Source organism: Schistocerca serialis, chromosome 8 (assembly GCF_023864345.2).
Source record: "Schistocerca serialis cubense isolate TAMUIC-IGC-003099 chromosome 8, iqSchSeri2.2, whole genome shotgun sequence".
NCBI classification, from domain to species: Eukaryota; Metazoa; Arthropoda; class Insecta; order Orthoptera; family Acrididae; genus Schistocerca; species Schistocerca serialis.
In genome coordinates, this window is record NC_064645.1 from 340,077,204 (window position 1) to 340,096,402 (window position 19,199).

At 42.6% G+C, this 19,199-nt stretch overlaps 1 protein-coding gene across 1 annotated transcript in view; it reads right to left on the reverse strand.

Annotated features, from left to right (window-relative positions):
* The window catches only part of LOC126417008 (sorbitol dehydrogenase-like), a gene marked incomplete at its 5' end in the record, with an annotated part of 140,326 nt that overhangs the window by 76,746 nt on the left and 44,381 nt on the right, over positions 1–19,199 (reverse strand). The window contains one exon of the mRNA XM_050084896.1: positions 9,830–9,948. Coding sequence (XP_049940853.1) covers positions 9,830–9,948 — 119 coding nt within the window. The remainder of the gene's footprint in view (positions 1–9,829; positions 9,949–19,199) is intronic.

A 19,199-nucleotide genomic window follows, 5' to 3' on the forward strand; every position in this document is an offset into this window, starting at 1 on the left:
ATGTAGCACTGTTAATATTCCAACGTATGAAATATATTTCAAGCTGATCACATATATCCTTCTTCCCGGTTTCTCTACGATAGACTATGTTATCGAACCTCAAAATGAAAAAAACTACTTCCTTAAAATGTTGGCTCTGTGTGACGTTAGCCGGCCGAAGTGGCCATGCGGTTAAAGGCGCTGCAGTCTGGAACCGCAAGACCGCTACGGTCGCAGGTTCGAATCCTGCCTCGGGCATGGATGTTTGTGATGTCCTTAGGTTAGTTAGGTTTAACTAGTTCTAAGTTCTAGGGGACTAATGACCTCAGCAGTTGAGTCCCATAGTGCTCAGAGCCATTTGAACCATTTTTCTGTGTGACGTTGTTATTGTTGTGGTCTTCAGTCCTGAGACTGGTTTGATGCAGCTCTCCATGCTACTCTATCCTGTGCAAGCTTTTTCATCTCCCAGTACTTACTGCAACCTACATTCTTCTGAATCTGCTTAATGTATTCATCTCTTGGTCTCCCTATACGATTTTTACTCTCTACGCTGCCCTCCAATGCTAAATTTGTGATCCCTTGATGCCTCAGAACATGTCCTACCAACCAGTCCCTCTTATTGTCAAGTTGTGCCACAAACTCCTCTTTTCCCCAATTCTATTCAATACCTCCTCATTAGTTATGTGATCTACCCACGTAATCTTCAGCATTCTTCTGTAGCACCACATTTCGAAAGCTTCTATTACCTTCTTGTCCAAACTATTTATCGTCCATGTTTCACTTCCATACATGGCTACACTCCATACAAATACTTTCAGAAACGACTTCCTGACACTTAAGTCTATACTCGATATTAACAAATTCCTCTTCTTCAGAAACGCTTTCCTTGCCATTGCCAGTCTACATTTTATATCCTCTCTACTTCGACCATCATCAGTTATTTTGCTGTGATACGAGTACAATATAGCTTTCCGGAGACGTATAGCGCCCACTGTTCACATCCGATCATGGTTCGGAAATTATACTATGTCTGCATCAGCCCTGTATAAAACGGTCGTTAGTAACAGCGAATACCTCTTACAAGGAAACAGATAAACGCATAGCAGCAGCGTTGGACATGTGAAAATTACAAGTCATTCCGTCACTAACTCCATAAACAGCACCCGACATGTGAAAATTACAAGTCATTCCATCACTGACTCTGTAAACAGCACATCTGTCACGCAAATGTATACATGGTGATTGTAATGTCTCACAAGCACTTATCGCTTACTTAGTTATGAAGCTGAAGTCTTGACTTTACACCCAAGATGAAACAGGGGGATGGAGTACATCCCATAATTCAAATTTCGTTCAGAGGAATGAGCCACGTTTCATCAAATATGAGATGGAAGTCCTCTGATGACCGGCAGGTTTACCGTTAATGATCGCAAGTAGACAGTGCTTTAAACCACATACAGAACACTTGGCTGTATACGAGTAGAACACAGACTGTGACACGTGACTGATGCATCCTAACAAGCCAGTGGAAAAATTGAGCTCCAACAACTTCTCCTTCTCTAGAATGTATCATCAGTCTACCATTAAATAGTACTTCGTTACAGCTCCATCTCAATCTATCACCCCATCCACTCTCTGTTATCCTTTAATACATGACATGTAAGTTTAGAGGCAGATGGTACTCTGTCTTCCTGAAAAGCGTCAAATACGGTGTATCTTTGGTGCGTTAATAGACATACAGTATAATGCTGCCTCAATGGAGAAAAAATCGACTGCTTCCCTGATTCCCTTCAAGCCCATGTCGACGTTTTCTCGGATTCCTCTTGATGCTGCATACTCACCCTCATGTACAAATTGTTCTGCGGGAACCACAAGATACGCAAGTACTTCCTCAATTTCCCTGCATTTCGACGTAAATTTGGTCGATTTATACCTATTCCCCCATCATTTTTCGCAATTCTATAGATTTTTCTATGTCAGTTCTATCCATACAATCATGATATAACCTCTTGTTCTGTGTTCTAAAATTGCTTGTAAAACTAGCACAGCTGCCAACACCTAGTCGAAATGCACTGATCGGAGGTGTACTATAGCACTGTACGTGAGTGTGTCCAGTCACCTCCACATTTGGAGAGCGTTTTCTCTGTTTTCTGTATGTGTGTGTAATTGTATGTGTCGCGGGTAGCTACCAGGACCCATAGTAGACCCGAGTTAGTTTTCCCACGTGGATCCGCCATGCGTTATATCCGGAGCGATGTAGGGATGTGGATCCACAACATGCCACGTACGGGATAGTGTTTGAATGTTGATCTGCCACGCACAATGTACTAAGCAGTGTTGGGATGCAGATCCACAATATACCACATCCAAGTTAGCATTCGAGTGTGATTCTCCTGCATACTATATACCTGGACTGATGTTTGGAGGCGGATCCACCACACCTTATATCTGCGATAGGGAAGTTTGGTCCATCAGCGAGGGGACTGGGTAGTTTGGAGACCTACACCAATGCTGTAAAACTCTTCTAGTTTCCTTATGTTTTAACTGTATTTTATATAAAATCATCCACCATATGTCGCATGTTATGGTAGCTGCAGTAACTAAATGATTTACAATGTGCAATGTCTAGTTTTCTGCGAAAGGTCGTGGATCAGAGTGTCTTAATATCACTTTAGCACCTGCCACAGACCTCGAAGTCTTGGCGGAAAAATAAAATGTATGGCCAGTGTACAAAGCATGTTAGAAAACAATGTGTCAAACAACGACACAGGGTCACAGGGAGCGTCTCTTGCGAGTTACAATATAGTCTGTGGGATACGGTCATCATCCTACAGTATGGGTAACTGCCCTCTGCAATGGATCAAAAGCTGTATATTTAATAGGATCGTCCGCATAGGCAGCAGCAGCAGCTTGACAGGTAAATTCGATGAAGCACGGGGTGTCCTGCTAGGAATGCTAGGAGGAATGCTATTCTGGGAAGCATTGCAACAACTCTCTCTCTCTGCAACAGCCAGATCCACATTGAAGCTATGTGTCATTGTGCCTGCAACAGAGCCTAGGTGAGTTCTATATTGAATGAAATTAGTGTAGCTTTTATAGTTCGTAATTTTTCTCTGTTGGATGGTACAGAATAGCGATGATAGCATGTTGGGCTGATAGATGTGAATGGTCGCAGATCTGCTTCAGACAGAAGTATCCGTATCTACTTTGGAAATGTACCACATTGCGCGCATTTCCACTGAATGGTCAAAACGCGGTCCTGTTGCACTAACTCAGGTCGTTCTGTTTCTACATGGGTTGCAGAAGGTGGTGGATATGTCTTTCTCTGACTTCTGCTCAGTCCCAACTTAAATTGGAACGATCACATGCGCTAAGCTGTGGAAATGAGATCAGTTGCACATTGGAATTTTACTTTAGCAGACATGTTCGAGAAAAGTGTCTCATTTCGAGATATGATATTTCCAGAAGTATGATTCACTTGTGGGTGTGATCCATGCAGGTATGTGGTTGAATGGAAAGACTTGATTTCAAATAATGGACATCGTTTCCAGCAGATAGTGTATCACTAGAGATCTGAAAAGCTAGTGTACATTTTCTTACGACCTAAATCAGCACATCATTTACTACTACTGTTTGTGTTCCTTCTCAATCAGTCATCGCCTATAACTCAGTGGATATATCACAGAACCTCTGACATGGTACTGAGTCAGAATATGTTGCAAGTACTATAGAAATATCTAGCGGGGGCGGTGTGAGGGAGTCGCAAATACCGCTCACATACCACATCCCTTACATGAATCACTTTAAAAATTCAGCGATATTATTACGAGGTTGCCTCTTGGGCTACATGTAACCAGAGTGCTGGTCTGATAATATACGCTCCAGCGATCACTGTCTTGGCATTTGTCCGGATAGAAAAACCGTCCCATTCAGAGGTAATGTCGTACCTCGATTTATAAAGCCAGTATAGCCTTTAACATGGATACTTGTGTGCACCTGTAGAACCATGACCGCTTGTGACAGCAACATACAGTAGTTGTTGTGGTCGGGTTTTTTAATATCTGGCCGACTAGCACTCGTAAGAAAAACTTATGAGACATGTCCAGCCATTGCTGAATTTCTCTCAGTATTATTTCGTATCGTAGGCAATCAGTTACTGATGAAGTATTACACTTATTAGTGGTAGGGGCTGCGTGATAGGTTCACCTTGAGCAACAGGCTTATAAAGTATGTGTTAGTGTTCCAAAAAATGCAAAGGGAGGAGTATGTCAAGTCATAAGAATGGTACAGATATTTCTATTTCCAGAGGCACAGCCATCAGCAGGATGTATTTTCGATACTTTGCTACTGTCGAATGTCGTTCAACTGAAACCGCAATTGTAACATTTAATTGTAAGTATAGCGATTAAATATATATGAGGCCGGTTTTTTTCCTAGGACGATTGTTCTATGCTTGCTTTGTGTGCAGCGTCGGTGACTTCTGGCAGGAATTAATCACGTTTCCTGTTAACTGTAGGAGCCGTCCGAATGCAGAGGCCTGTTGGAGTGTAGGAATGCAGCTGACTTAACTGTTGTGCTCTTGACAGCCGAATAGCGAACTAATGCTTAGTATGTGTTGGACAGCTTTCGTAATAATGAGGAAATTTGAGAAGATTCAATAAGGAGATGTGTTTGTGCTGGACTGTTATTCCCTCCCATGTAAATCGACCGGTTGACTGCTTCTGCACATTTCGCGCCTTCATTAGTTGAGGGAAAATCGATTGTGGTGTGTGCATCTAGCAATTGGAAGACACCTTTTGCCGGATCTCTAGACAAGAGAAACACTTTAGTTGACCTTGTAAATTACAGGGAAATTTGGAATCTGCTACATCACCGGCATTGGTATTCACAAGTGGAAATATCAGTTTTCTCTATGTTTCTCGAGTTTCCGCGTAAATGTCTTCGCAGACGTGACAAGTTTCTACTTAGTCAGTGGTTTAGAGCATTCCCCACTTAGCTAAAGTTTCAGGTTTGTAGTGAAATAATTTCCAGTCTATAGCTTCAGAATTATATTGCACGAGTGATCAGTAGGATACTACTGTATGGTTGATATCGAAAAGTACTGCGGAAATGGTATAATATTATGGCAAACCATGCGAAATTACATGTGTTTTTGTAATCCCCGAGCCTGGAGATGAGTGTAGAAAAGCGAGCAAGCAAGCAGGTCCAGACCAGAAACAGTAATGCATTTGTGCCGATGGGAAATGTGTCTGAATTTGTAGAACAGTTCTGAGAGTGAGTTTGGTCCGCTAAGAGCAATAGCAATATTTAATTGTAGTAACACTGGTAAATATGTTCCTTGATTCCCATATTCTTGTGAGTCTTGTATGTATCTGATGATCTGTAGATAACTTTTGTGGTGTTTCACTGTCAGTGCAATTCAGCGACCTGTGCAAAATAATTTTACCGCTGAAAGTCTCGTCTGCAGAAAGAATGGCGAAAGGATCGCTAGGAACAATGCACCCTCTGCTATTCTGGGAAGCATTGTAGCATCTCTCTTGGTGCTAGACCGTACCAGAGCTATGCGTTATCACGTATGGGAACAGCGTGATCGTGACTTGGAGTTCTGTGACGTCAGTATAATACTCTAAGAATTCTAACTGTATACATGAAAATAGACCCAACTTTCACCTGCTGTGGTGTGAAAGCAATGGCTCACAAAGGCTTGCGTGTGGTGGTGGCTCGTGGCTGCGGCAGTGGCTGTGGCAGGGCCGACGGCGGCGTCTGGTGTCGATTGGCAGGATGTGTTTTTTATTAGCAATCTTTTGTTTAAACTATATTTCATCGATTTCACTGGCCAACAGGATGCTGTGAATTAAGGAAAACTATCCCACACATGTGAAGAATACCAATTTAATTAATTTGCAGTATTTTTTTATATCAATGTTGTCTTAGGGATACAGTAGTTAATGGGAGGGAGTGTGTGAGTGGGTGACATGGAGCAGAACAGCAGGCTATGTTCAGAACACTACATTAATATGCTTAATTTTTATGTGAAACGCAGTACAATAGTTTAAGGGGGTGGGTGACAAAGAAAAATGCGCCAGAAATGGCATTGAAAAGCATGTGAAATTCGTAAAGTGTACCAGAAAATGGTGGGAAAACATAACTGATTACTTAATTTGGTATCAAAGGCTGTACAATAGTTTAAGGAAATGAGGGTGACATGGAAAAACAGTTAACGGAACCATAGGTTAAGTGCCAACAAAGACCCAAACATTAGGTTAATACACCCAGAGTACAGTGCTGAACATTAGGTTATGCAGCATGTTTGCCCCATGTAATTGCTTCTTGCAAGTCCTACATGTTTCCAAACAGCAGAAAATGATGAGCAAGAGAAATACAACCCCCCAAAAACTGTATTTTTTATAAATAAACAATATACCCTTGAATTTCCTGTTATAAGATTCTTCCTCTCCACCAATTTCCATATATTCCATACAATGCCTTGAATCCCCTAAATTGTTTAAATAAACAATATTCCACACAATGTGTAAATTGTTTAAACAATATTCCACACCCTTCCATACCTTTCGAATGATCGATCAACTGAGTCTTTTTCCCACCAGTTCCTAGGAAGAGGTGGTGGTCAGATGAATTAGGTTAGTGGAGGTGCCCTTTTTCCCCGCTATTTTCTTAGGTTAGTAGAGGTAGCATTGTCCTGATGGAATCTGAACTTCCTGCTAGGGGAGCATGGCAGGGGGTTTGCCACTTTCCCACCAGAGAGGTTAATTAATTGATCAATTTAATCAGGTAGTCTATGTGACCTATGTTCCCGCCATTTTCTTAGGTTAGTAGAGGTTCTTTGTCCTGATGGAATTCGAACTTCCCACAAATGAGAGGGGGGGAGGGGCAGCGCGGCAGGAGAGCATGGCACTTTCCCACCAGAGAGGTGAATTAATTGATCAATTTAATTAAGTAGTGAATCAAATTGATGATAGTGATAGGGGGCCTATTCCAATATCTCATACCTGAAAGTGTACCTGTATCAGTGAGGGGGGAGGGGGTTGGGGGAGGGGGCAGGGGGAACAATAGGTTAAGTGCCTGTCAATCTAAAGGTAATGGGAGTGACATGGAAAAGCACTTAAGAGAACAATAGATTAAGTACCTGTCTATCAAAGGAGAACAACAGATTGCCCCTGTGTGCATACCAGCCCTTGAAGTAGGCAACCTGCACTAACAAAATGGCCCAGCTCTCTCCTGGTCCTACTACTATCGTATTGTGATCTAATTGCGTTTACGAGCAAAAATAGGGTTCTTTATGGCAGTTCAAAGTTTTATTAGTGACTGGAGATTGAGTACAGAGTTACGTCGTAATTGACAGTGTATTGAGGGATTTCCTAGTGTAAGTTTTTAAGTGAAAAATAACTGTTTGCTGCGCGATCCCCAGTTGTACTAACCACAGCAGACAACTGAGTAAGTCAGGAACTAAATTTCATGTATTTACTAAAAACAATGAGGCAAAACGAAATTGGATAAATGTTTGTAAATTTGCAGATTCGTTTTCAGTCGAAAATACTCCTGTCTGATCGATAAATTCAGTGGATTTGGATTATGAAATTGATTTGAAAAGTGAACTGTTGAATATTCTTTCGAAACGCAAGAAGCCAACTGAAAGTCTTATGAAATTCTCTTTGAAAATGGAAAGAGAATTTCAGTGATTCCACAGCAATGTCATTGATCGTACCCCAAAAGCTGTAAGGTAAAGTAACATTATAAACGAGAAGTATCCAGGAATTGAGGACTTTGCTGTAATTTGTTTCATGAGTACATGCACTTTCCTCAGAATGATCGCTATTTAAAAAATGCAAAGGTGGTAAGAGAACTGAGAGTGACCAAAGAAAAAAACTGAACAATTGAAAAAAGTTGTAACATAACTTTCCAGAATAGAGAAAGAAAACCTGTTAATAAAGTTAAAGACTTTGAAATAGGATTTCTCTGCACTACATGTCCATGTGATCTAAGCCTGTGTGAGCCTCTTCACCAGAGAAAAAGTAGTGCCCTCCGAGATGGTGAAAGAGGTTGATGTCCTTCAGAGGCTTTACACTAGTATTACACCAGCAACAGAAAAATAGTCTAAGTAATTTGAAGCTTAATAATAATTCACTAAAACATGTAAATCTCGGTTAGTTCATACCCGCGTATGAGTTAAACATGTGTGCATCGTGTGTCCATTCGCTTTAATGAAGTGAGGCACTGCGAGAGAGTTTACGCTGACGTTACACATCGCGGCCCACCTGCTTATGAGCCCTACCGATTGCACTGCTTTGTGTTGCTTCCTGTCCTGATTTCACTGCGCTGATTCCACCATGTGTTCACAATAATAATGACGGGGCAACAGCAAATGCTAAAGATAAGTTAAATTCATTGAACACTAAAAGGTGAAAAATCATTTTAAAAGTGTTATTCTTTGGAATTTTCTTTAGCATTTGGTACATGTCTCCAGTTTTTCTTGACAATTACAAATCAGAACTTAGGTATAGAGTAGGAATATCTATAGAGTGAGCATTCAGATGTGGAAAACAGAGTGTTTCTCGGCAACATACGTTGGCTCCAAAATCCGCAGTTTGTATCTGGTTAGCGAAGGGTCCCGAGCTGGATTTCCAGCTAGGTCGAAAATCTTCTTCTTTCAGGGACTTGGCGTTTGTGTTGTCCTAATCATTTGATCTCATCAGAATCAACACCGAAATTGCAGAAGTGATCTTAATTAAAGGACATGCGCCAGACGGAGTCTCCAACTCCAGATGGAGTCTCGGCCAGTTTCTTTGACTCGAAAAGTCACGTGACTATAGTGAGGCTCACGGTTTCTGTCCGTAAGTGCACTGTAGATTTTCAATGTTACTATATTTCTAACAATGGCAAATCCCATTCAAAAGTATCATGGACTCTGTAGGTGCGTTTTATAAATATCTTAATATGCATTCGGTACATGGAATGAATTTGGCGAACAGCTTTGAAGAAATGCACGAGAGGTCATTTCACTTGTTTGCAACAAGCGTCACAGCTCTGATATCGCTATTTTTTGTTACAGAAAAGAACGGATAACCAAAGAAATTTTTTAGGCTATGTACTGCCGAACCCTGGTTCAATAAATTATGCTGCCTAGTCATTTCTAAATGGCTTCCTACCATGCTAAAATGAAACTTGGACATGTCCGAAAGAACAGATAACATCTTCATATAGATAAGACTTACCGGCCAATGATCTTCTTCAGTGTGGGTGCACTCACATAGCCCGAACTCTTACGGGAATCGGTAGATTGACTACCGCAGGTAATGGGTATAGTGGGCAGGGACACTACAAGTGTAGTGTGTGGACAGAGAGTTGGAAATGTGGGTCTCACACGGAGCGTGGCAGAGATAGTAAGTCCCTGCAGTCGCAGTATCCCCTCTGTCCTCCGTGGTTCAGTGGGATAGGGAGTTTGCTCTATAAGTAGAAGATCCCGGGTTCGAGTCCCGGTCGGGGCACACGTTTTTAACTGTCCCTGTTGATATTTATCAACGCCTCTAAGCAGCTAATGGTCTGAATTTAATTGTAATTTCATTTCTCTTTGTGGTTGAAGAATTTCTATGCTCACTCCATAGATACTCTTACTTTGTGAATTTAATTCTTTATACAGTTGCAACTGGGTGAATGTAATGAACTGAATAAGATGTCTGGAACAGGTGCATGTCATTACTGAAGTAAACGTCATAGTTCTAATAAGAAGCAGACATGGTACTGTTAAGGAATAACAGCACTGTTATTAAAACTCTTAACTATATGCAGCAGTTTGTTGAAGTCTCCAACTTTATAATAAACAAGCACTTACGCATTGGAGTAACGGAAAGATCCAATAAATCTCACTTCATGGAATATGGGAGTGAGAGGCAAGCGTGCGTTGTCAGTGCCCACACCCACAAGAACGAAGGTGCCTCCATAGCGCGTAGCCTGTGGGCAAAATTACAATATTATGCTTATTGTATGGTGCGAAAAGTGGCAATTAACCCTGAATAAAGAAAAGTGTGAAGTTATTCACATGAGTACTAAAAGAAATCCGCTAAATTTCGATTACAAATCTGATGGCTGTAAACTCAACTAAATACTTAGGGTTTACAATTACAAATACCGTAAATTTGAACGATCACATAGGTAATATTGTGGGTAGAGCAAACCAAAGACTGCGTTTCATTGGCAGAACACTTAGAAGGTGCAACAAGTCTACTAAAGAGACTGCTTACACCACTCTTGTCCGCTCTATTCTGGAGTATTGCTGTGCGGTGTGGGATCCGCATCAGATGGGACTGATGGATAACGTCGAAAAATAACAAAGAAGGGCAGCTCGTTTTGTATTACCGTGAAGTAGGGGAGGTAGTGGCACAGACATGATACGTGAATTGGAGTGGCAGTCATTAAAACAAAGGCGTTTTTCGTTGCGACGGGATCTTCTCATGAAATTTCCATCACCAGTTTTCTCCTCCGATTACGAAAACATTCTGTTGGCACCCACCTACATAGGGAGAAATGATCATCACGATAAAGTAAGAGAAATCAGGGATCGCACAGAAAAATTTAAGTGCTCGTTTTTCCCGCGCGTCGTTCATTGACCCCTCTACCAGGCACTTTATTGTGAATAGCAAAGTAATCACGTAAATGTAGGGTGTAGATTGCTAGAAATTTACATCGGACAAAAATCTGCTCTAGTGAAGACAACAAGGGTTAGAAAATTAATAGTGACAACTATTTATTTAGAACTTGTATAAAATAGATACATCTTTCGAAGTATTACTGTCCTCCAAAGTAGTCACCAGCATTGTATACAGCCCATTACCAGCGATTTGGAGGTAGTATGATAACCTAAGTGCGCCAGTTGTGTTAACAGTTCGAGAAGAGAGGTCTGTCGACAGACGAATCACCGTTAACAGTTCTGAAGCGAATACCATGAAGAGCTTTCTTCATCTTAGGAATCAAGCTGAAGTAACAAGAGCTTCAGTCTGGAGAGTGTGGTGGGAGAGCTCTTTCCAGCCCCATCGATCGAACAAATCAGTCACAACTTGCACCACATGCGCCCTAGTATTGTCGTGGAAAATGGTAGACGGGTCACTCAGAAAATGTAGCCACTTATGCCTCTCTGCCTCTCCTCTGTTTACGTTTGGAACACAGCCGGTGCCCACCATTTTGCAGAACAGTGCTCGGACACATATGGCCCAAGTTGTGACTGATTTGTCCGATTGATGGGGCTGGGAAGTCCTGTATCACCCACCCCACTCCCCTTGTGACTTCGGTTTGATTCTTAAATTGAAGGAAGCATTTTATGGCATTCGCTTCGAACTGTTACAGAGATTCGTCAGCATCGGCGCTGCCAAGGATGTCCTACGACTTCCATATTGCTGGAGACAGGCTCTACACATGCTGATAACTACTTTGAAGAACAGTAAAACTTTGCATCTTGTATCTGTTTTGTGTAAATTGTAAATAAATAGTTGCCACTACTGAAGTTACAAGCCTCATATAAACTAGAAGGCAAAATTAGTTAACAACTGCATAGTTTGGCCAAAATCGGTGTCCACAACGAAATTTGTATTGTTGTCCGTCAGTCTTCCCACCTTAGAGGGTGAGGTCCAATCCCTAAGATATGACCGTCATCAACTTTGTGACGGATATTTAAAGAGATTTTTTTGTTTGCTGAATTCGACTGGTACAGTGCAAAGAGTCGATGGGCAGCAAACGATAGGCAAGTGGGTGTTTGATTCTATTTTCGGAAATTCCAATAAGCAGTTCCCAAGAAATTAGTTTATTTTACAAGACATCCTCATACACCAGGGCCGGTCACGGCGTGCCAAAAAGCTGGCAAGTCGGGTGTGTAGGCTACGTGTGAGCTGTGGCTCAGCCATTCCCGGCTTTGCTCGGTTCTTTCCGGAAATATTCGGTACAGCGTGACAGTCCATTTAATACTGCAGTGAGGCAGTTTTCGGTCGGCACAACTCTCATCAGTTCAACGGAATCGTGGTGTCAACTCCGTTTACCCTTCTCAATTTGTCCGTGGTATGAAGGACGTTCACAGACCAAGTGGCTGTTTGCACAAAAAGAGGCAGTCTAGTGATCTGTCATCACAAGCCTTTAAAACTGACAGAAGTGAGGGACCGGAATTCTCAGTATCTTTTATGTAGTCGCATGATCGATAGGTACTGAAAATTTGCTACGAAACGACATTACAATATCATGTAGCAAGAATTTAAAGATTTAGTTGACAATGAAAGAGCAATAATCATTTTGTGCTAAATTTTTAGGCATGAAAGGCGTTAAGAAATTGGTGGGACGAATAGTAAAATTTTAGAACACACACGTATTATTCCACTGTCAGTTGAAACAGTTTTCGATGGAACTGAAATAAGGGCATGGCGACTTTAAATATTAATGCAAAGTAAGTTGGTTAAGATAAGAGGCAAGCCTGGAACGATTTTTCGATTTTAAACCCGCTATTGTTGAATTTATGAAGAAAAAAGGAGTGCAGGAACGAAAATTAAAACATCCGGATGGATTGCTGACCTCGTATTTTAAGTGGGCTTGACTGCACACTGTCCACAGTGATACACTGCAAGGTTTCTGATTAGATAGGGATACATCTAAATAGAAAATTCCTTTGCAGAAAGAGCAGTTTCTGACAAACTCAATCTAGTTCCATAATTTCACTAGAGTTAATTGAAATGCAAGTTTTGACAAATTCGTTTTGACCTTGAAACAATTACAAAGACAGTTTCGTAAACATTTTGAGGGCACTGCAAATCTTACACTTGTTTTCAAGCTGTTTTCGGGACCGAGTGCCGTTTCAGTTGAAAGCATACATGTGTATCATCAGATGGAACTGACTGATCTGCAGTGCAATTCCCGATTTAAAAGGGAATTATTTTACGTTAAAACTGTCCAGCATGTCTACATTGTCGTCCTCAGGTAGAGGTCCCATGTCTCCATATGATTTAGCAAAAGTGCTGTCTTACTTTCATCAACATATGTGTGTGAAAAACTCTTCTAGATTATGAAACTAAGTAAGTGACGATTACCTGGCAACCTGAATGCGGAAACCTCTGAAATTGTCTACGTCTGTCCGTATGCCGACAGTTTCTACCAGATCAAAATTATGTCTTCAGCGAGTTAAAAATAAATAATACAGGAAATATGTGTTCCTTGTCATCTACGTTGTTGAAAAATGTGAAAGATAAAACCAAGTCGTATACAGTGATACTGCGTTGCCATCTGAATGTGGCACTTTCGAAGTTTTCCCCTCGTCGTCCTCCTCTCGCTCAGACAGCGTGTCGCGGCGGCGGGGAAAGTGTGCAGCTAGGCTTAGCGCTATGAAAGTCGTGCCTCTTGATCCGAGACCTTGGTCGCCCCGCCTAATACTATAATGGTGCTATATTAAACATCTTAACTGATGTGACTAACGCAAAAGCAATGCACTCTTCTAATAATCTTCCAACGATGAAGAGTCCAAAGCATTCTCAACAAAAAGCAAATCCATAGAAAAGCACTTTGTGCCATGCTGAATAGATACATAACCATCAGGGCACTTATGCTTCCAACGAGCTAAACTCAGTGAGTCTGCTTCTGATATCAACTGTATTACTAAGTGCACTCACTCCGTCGTTAGACCACGAGTGGCTTACCGGGACCATCCGACCGCCGTGTCATCCTCAGAGGAGGATGCGGATAGGAGGGGCGTGGGGTCAGCACATCGCTCCCCCAGTCGTTATGATGGTATTCTTGACCGAAGCGGCTACTATTCGGTCGAGTAGCTCCTCAATTGACATCACGAGGCTGAGTGCACCCCGGAAGATGGCAACAGCGCATGGCGGCTGGATGGTCACCCATCCAAGTGCCGGCCACGTCCAACAGCGCTTAACTTCGGTGATCTCACGGGAACCGGTGTACCCACTGCGGCTAGGCCGTTGCCATTTCTAAGTGCAGCAGTGTATTTTAAATCCACATTAACACTAACCACACTGAGGTTGCAAAAGTCATGGGATAGCGCTATCCACACCTACAAATGGTGCGAGTGTCGCATACAGAAGGTACGAAAGGGAGTGCATCGGCGAAGTTATCATTTGTAGTCAGGTGATTCATGTCAAAAGGTTTCCCATCTCATTACGGCAGCACGACGGGAATTAACAGACTTTTAACGCGAAATGGCAGTTGCAGTTACATGCATGGGACATTCCAGTTCGGGAATCGTTAGGAAATTCAATATTCCGAGATCCAGCGTCAAGCGCGCGTCGAAAATACTAAATTTCAGTCATTACTTCTCACCGTAGACAACACAGTGGCCGACGGTCTTCACTTAACGAAAGACAGCAGCGGCGTTTGCGAATAGTTGTCATTGCTGAGAGAGAAGCAACACTGCGCGAAATAGCCTCATAAATCAAAGTGGGACGTGCGGCGAACGTATCCATTAGGGCAGTGCGGCCAAACTTGGGGTTAATGGGCTAACAGCTCGATAGCGCCTCTCGTGGACTCTTGACCGTATCGGCTGGACCCTAGACGACTGTTCAGGTGAGTCCCGATTTCAGCTGATAAAAGCTGCTCGTAGGGTCGAGTGTGGCGCAGACCCCATGAAGCCATAGACCCAAGCTGTCAAGAAGGCGCTCTGCAAGCTGGTGGTGGCTCCATAATGGCGTGGGCTGTGTTGATATGGAATGGACTGAGTCCTCTGGTCAAACTGGACCGATCATTGACTGGAAATGGTTACGTTCGGCTGCTTGTAGACCGGTTGCAGCCGTTCATGGACGTCATGTTCACAAACAACGATGAAATTTTTATGGATGACAGTGCCTCATATCAACATGCCACAATTGTTCGTAATTGGTCTGAAGAACGTTCTGGACAATTCGAGCGAATGGTTTGGCCACCCAGATCGCCCGACATGAATTCCATCCAGCATTTATGGGTCATAATCGAGAGGTCAGCTCGTGCACAAAATCCTGCACCGGAAACACTTTCGCAATTATGGCTGGCTATAGGACCAGCACTTGCCTAGTAAGGCGGTGCGGGTCTCCCACATCGTTTCTCTACGCTCTGTAAAGAAGCATGGGACTTCATTTCATTTCATAGGACCAGCATGGCTCAATATTCCTACAGCGGACTTCAAACGACTTGTTGAGCTCATGGTACGTCGACTTACTCCACTACACCAGGTAAAATGAGGTCGACACAATATTAGGTGGTACCCCACGACTTTTGCCATCGCAGTGTAATGATGGCTTTTATATAGGGGCGCACATTGGGAATGTGCTTAATGTTGGGGTTATATTTACTGATTATAAATTGTTGTACATTAGTACAACATTTGCAATTAATGATCAATAAAGCGATAACATGTGAACCCTATTGTTTTCACACATGTGCGTCCACTATCGTACCACCCATCCAGTTTCCCTCCTCAATCCAGTATCCCACTCCACAGCTAGCCTTTACAGCTCCCACGATCCGTTAGTTACACTACTGGCCATTAGAATTGCTACACCACGAAGATGACGTGCTACAGACGCGAAATTTAACCGACAGGAAGAAGATGCTGTGATATGCAATTGATTAGCTTTTCAGAGCATTCACACAAAGTTGACGCTGGTGGCGACACCTACAAAGTGCTGACATGAGGAAAGTTTCCAACCGATTTCTCATACACAAACAGCAGTTGACCGGCGTTGCCTGGTGAAACGTTGTTGTGATGCCTCGAGTAAGGAGTAGAAATGCGTACCATCACGTTTCCGACGTCACAATATGCCAGTCACTACTCTTGATGAACTGTGGTATGATGTTGAAGCTGCATGGGCAGCTGTACCTGTACGCGCCATCCAAGCTCTATTTGACTCAATGCCCAGGCGTATCAAAGTCGTTATTAGGGCCAGAGGTGGTTGTTCTGGGTACTGATTTCTCAGAATCTATGCACCCAAATTGCGTGAAAATGTAATCACATGTCAGTTCTAGTATATTTGTCCAGTGAATACCCGTTTATCATTTGGATTTCTTCTTGATGTAGCAATTTTAATGGCCAGTAGTGTAAGTCTGCATTAAGGTCAGGTGTAGTGTGTATCAGCAAAGTTACGTCCAGTGAAATGCCTTATTTAGAATTATGGTTGACTGGAAGCTTGTATTGTGTTCATACTGTACAGAAACAAAAGCCAATGCGGATACGAAAAGAATACAAAACATTAAAGCGAGGGATAAATCAGTAATCTAAATGGCCTGCCAGTGAACGCTGCATTTATTGTAACAAGATAGGTAGGGTGAAACAATTATCTTTTATTTTATAAACCACTGATAATATCTAGTACCTAATGGGCGAAACATGTTTGGTTTAAAGCAAAATAAATAGTATGTTGCAAAACACTGGTAATATTTATTCTGATTTTCGTAATAAAAATAACTGAAGCAGCAACTATGGAAGAATGGCTGCAAATATTAAATTCTGAGAATACACGGTGTTGGACGTCTACGCCATTCACAGAACATGGAGGTTGAAAAATTACCCGGCGGCGATATGTGGCAGATCTGATGACAGAGTATAACATCGCAGTAAGCAAAAGGGTTTCGAAGCACACCATTCGGCGCATATTATTTAACATGTGCTTTCACAGCAGATGACTCATACGTGTTCCCATGTTGGCTCTACGAAATCGTCAATGCAATGGGCATCGAGATTGAACAGTGAATCAGTGGAAATACATCGCCTGGTAGGATCAGTTACTTTTATTCTTACACCAGGTCGACGGTCGTATTCTGATAATTCATCATCCAGGCGAACGGCACCATGCCACGGACGCAGGTCAGTGGAGGCAGTATTTTGCTAAGGGGAACAGTCATTTGGGCTTCCTTGGGACCTGTAGTAATAATCGAAGGTACCACGACAGTTGTTGTTCATGTGAACATTATTGCAGAGCGCACGCATCCCTTCATACTTGAGATCTTCCCTACGTAGACTGTGTAAAGTAGCAGTATTTTGCACCTTACTGTAATATAATAATCGTTGCAAAGACGAGTGAGATATGGGTTATTATGTTATTTATCAGGCAATCAGCCTATTGAAATTAATATAGGGAGTATCAGAAGGCATAAGACGCGTATTAACTTTAAGAAATTCGCATGTTGCATGAAGTCGGAGTTCAGGTGATATTTTCACGGAGTTTGGCTGGCGCGGATGAGCGGCACTGCTCAAAGGCAGGGCAAAGGAGTGCGGAAGTCTACAACCGACCATTACGAGTCGGCATGCGAAAGCGTCCCACTGGGGGAGACGCGCCGCCAGTGCAGGTAGGCAGGCACCCATAGCGCGGACAACAGAGGCAGGCCTTCGAGGGACGGCGCCTCGTTGGCGCTGGGCGTTACGCCGACGCCACTATGTCGAGATGAGCTGCCGGCTAAGGGAGCCTTCCCACGAGTCTTAACATTTTCTGGGGCTTTCTAAGAAACGCGGTTAAGCTAGTGCAATGACCTTTTCCCGCGCGAGGGCGAACAGAGAGACACGATTGGTGGGTTCAATTTTGAACGGAGTTTCAGTTTGTTTCAGAACATTCTAGGCGCAGTCAGGTGCGGAATGTTTTGATTGGCTGGAAGAAGCCAGGAAATAATAGTGGGAGCGAACTGTGCTGGTCTAGAGCCACGGGATTGGCCAGCTCGGAAAATAGCGTGGGGGTGCTGATTTTGCAGAGGGAAGCTTTTGGAGCTGTTATCAGGGGAGAAGCGTCTTATCTCCTGTAGCGAGCGGACGTCGTGCTTTCGGCTCTGCTGTAGGAGAGTTAATTCTTTTCAGTGTGCTGTGCAGGACTTTGAATAAGTCTGCCAGCTGCAAATGAAACTAGTATTCAGTTAGGGGAACTGTCATGTTTTACCGTTAGAGACAGGTTGATTCTGCTAATTACGGTTTGGAATACTGTGTCACAGGGAGCAGACAGGAGCAGAGCAATTTCCTTGAGCCATACTTTATCAAAGACGTTACTGGATTCCGCCTTTGGGCTGGTGAGTCCTGTCTTAACGAGTGCGAGACGATTGGAAAGAAAGCAGAATTAGCTTTTGAATAGGAGTTTACGAACAGGAAGCCTGTCCGCGAAAATAAATTCAGTTTTGCTACAATTGAGGCTCCTCGACGACGCAGACGCCATCGGCAGCTTGCTGACCTGTCCACAATGCTGCATTTGGTAACGTGATGCTCGGCTTCGGCATTTAATCCGATATTACGCACGCCTGTGATTACCAGAGCTCAGTTTTCCAGCCACGCTCTTATTGAGAATTTGGTAATTGAAGCAGCTTTGTCTGACGTATTTTATGGCGTCTGACAAGGGGAGAGAGTATAAAATAACAAGTACAGATGCGTTATTCGACCTTAAGAGTTAGTTTTGGAATTTAAGGGCCATTGCCATTACTAGCTTGATTTTATGACTTATAAATGTATGTCAGTGTTCAGTTTGATGTTGGGAAGATTATTGTTCAATAAATGTGTTCAGTGCTATCCTTGTTTGTTTAGTAGTGATCAGTTCCCTGAACACTATTTAGTTATTAAATATTAATCAAAATTAGAAAAGGGACAGTTTTAATTAAGAGGTTGGGTCTCATAACAGGCCTTCAGCCAGAGCCAACGACCCGATCCAGCGGGGAAAGTAAACTAGTAAAAGGATTCTTGTTAAAAAAAACCGACATTTGGCGGACCCGTCTAGAATCCCTCATTATCATTTATTGAAATAAACCCCTTCCAACTGCATCTTCCAGAAGGATTACTGTCCATTTCACAAGGCCAGAATCCTGTTAACAGTGGTTTGAGGAGCATGATAGTGAACTCCAGTTGATTCCTTGGCCACCAAATTCGCCTCATTTTAGTCCGATGAATTACGTTTGGGACACTATCAGGTGCCAGCTCCGCGTCAACAAACCACCAGCTGCTTAATTTACTGGAACTGAGTGATCGTTACCAGTGACTTGTCGAATCCATGTCACGCAGAATCGCTGCTGTATTGTATTTCAAAGATGGACCAACACGCTATGAAGCAGGTGATCATAATATTTTGGCTCATTAACATCTATATCACTCCTTCAAATAATCTTAAGATAACAGTAATTTGTAATTTGTAGTAACTCTGTAGTGGAGTATTGTACGTCAAGGCAGTTCCTCCATACTCTGCTGCATTCTGTTGTAATTGATTCTGACGGAATGAAAGAGA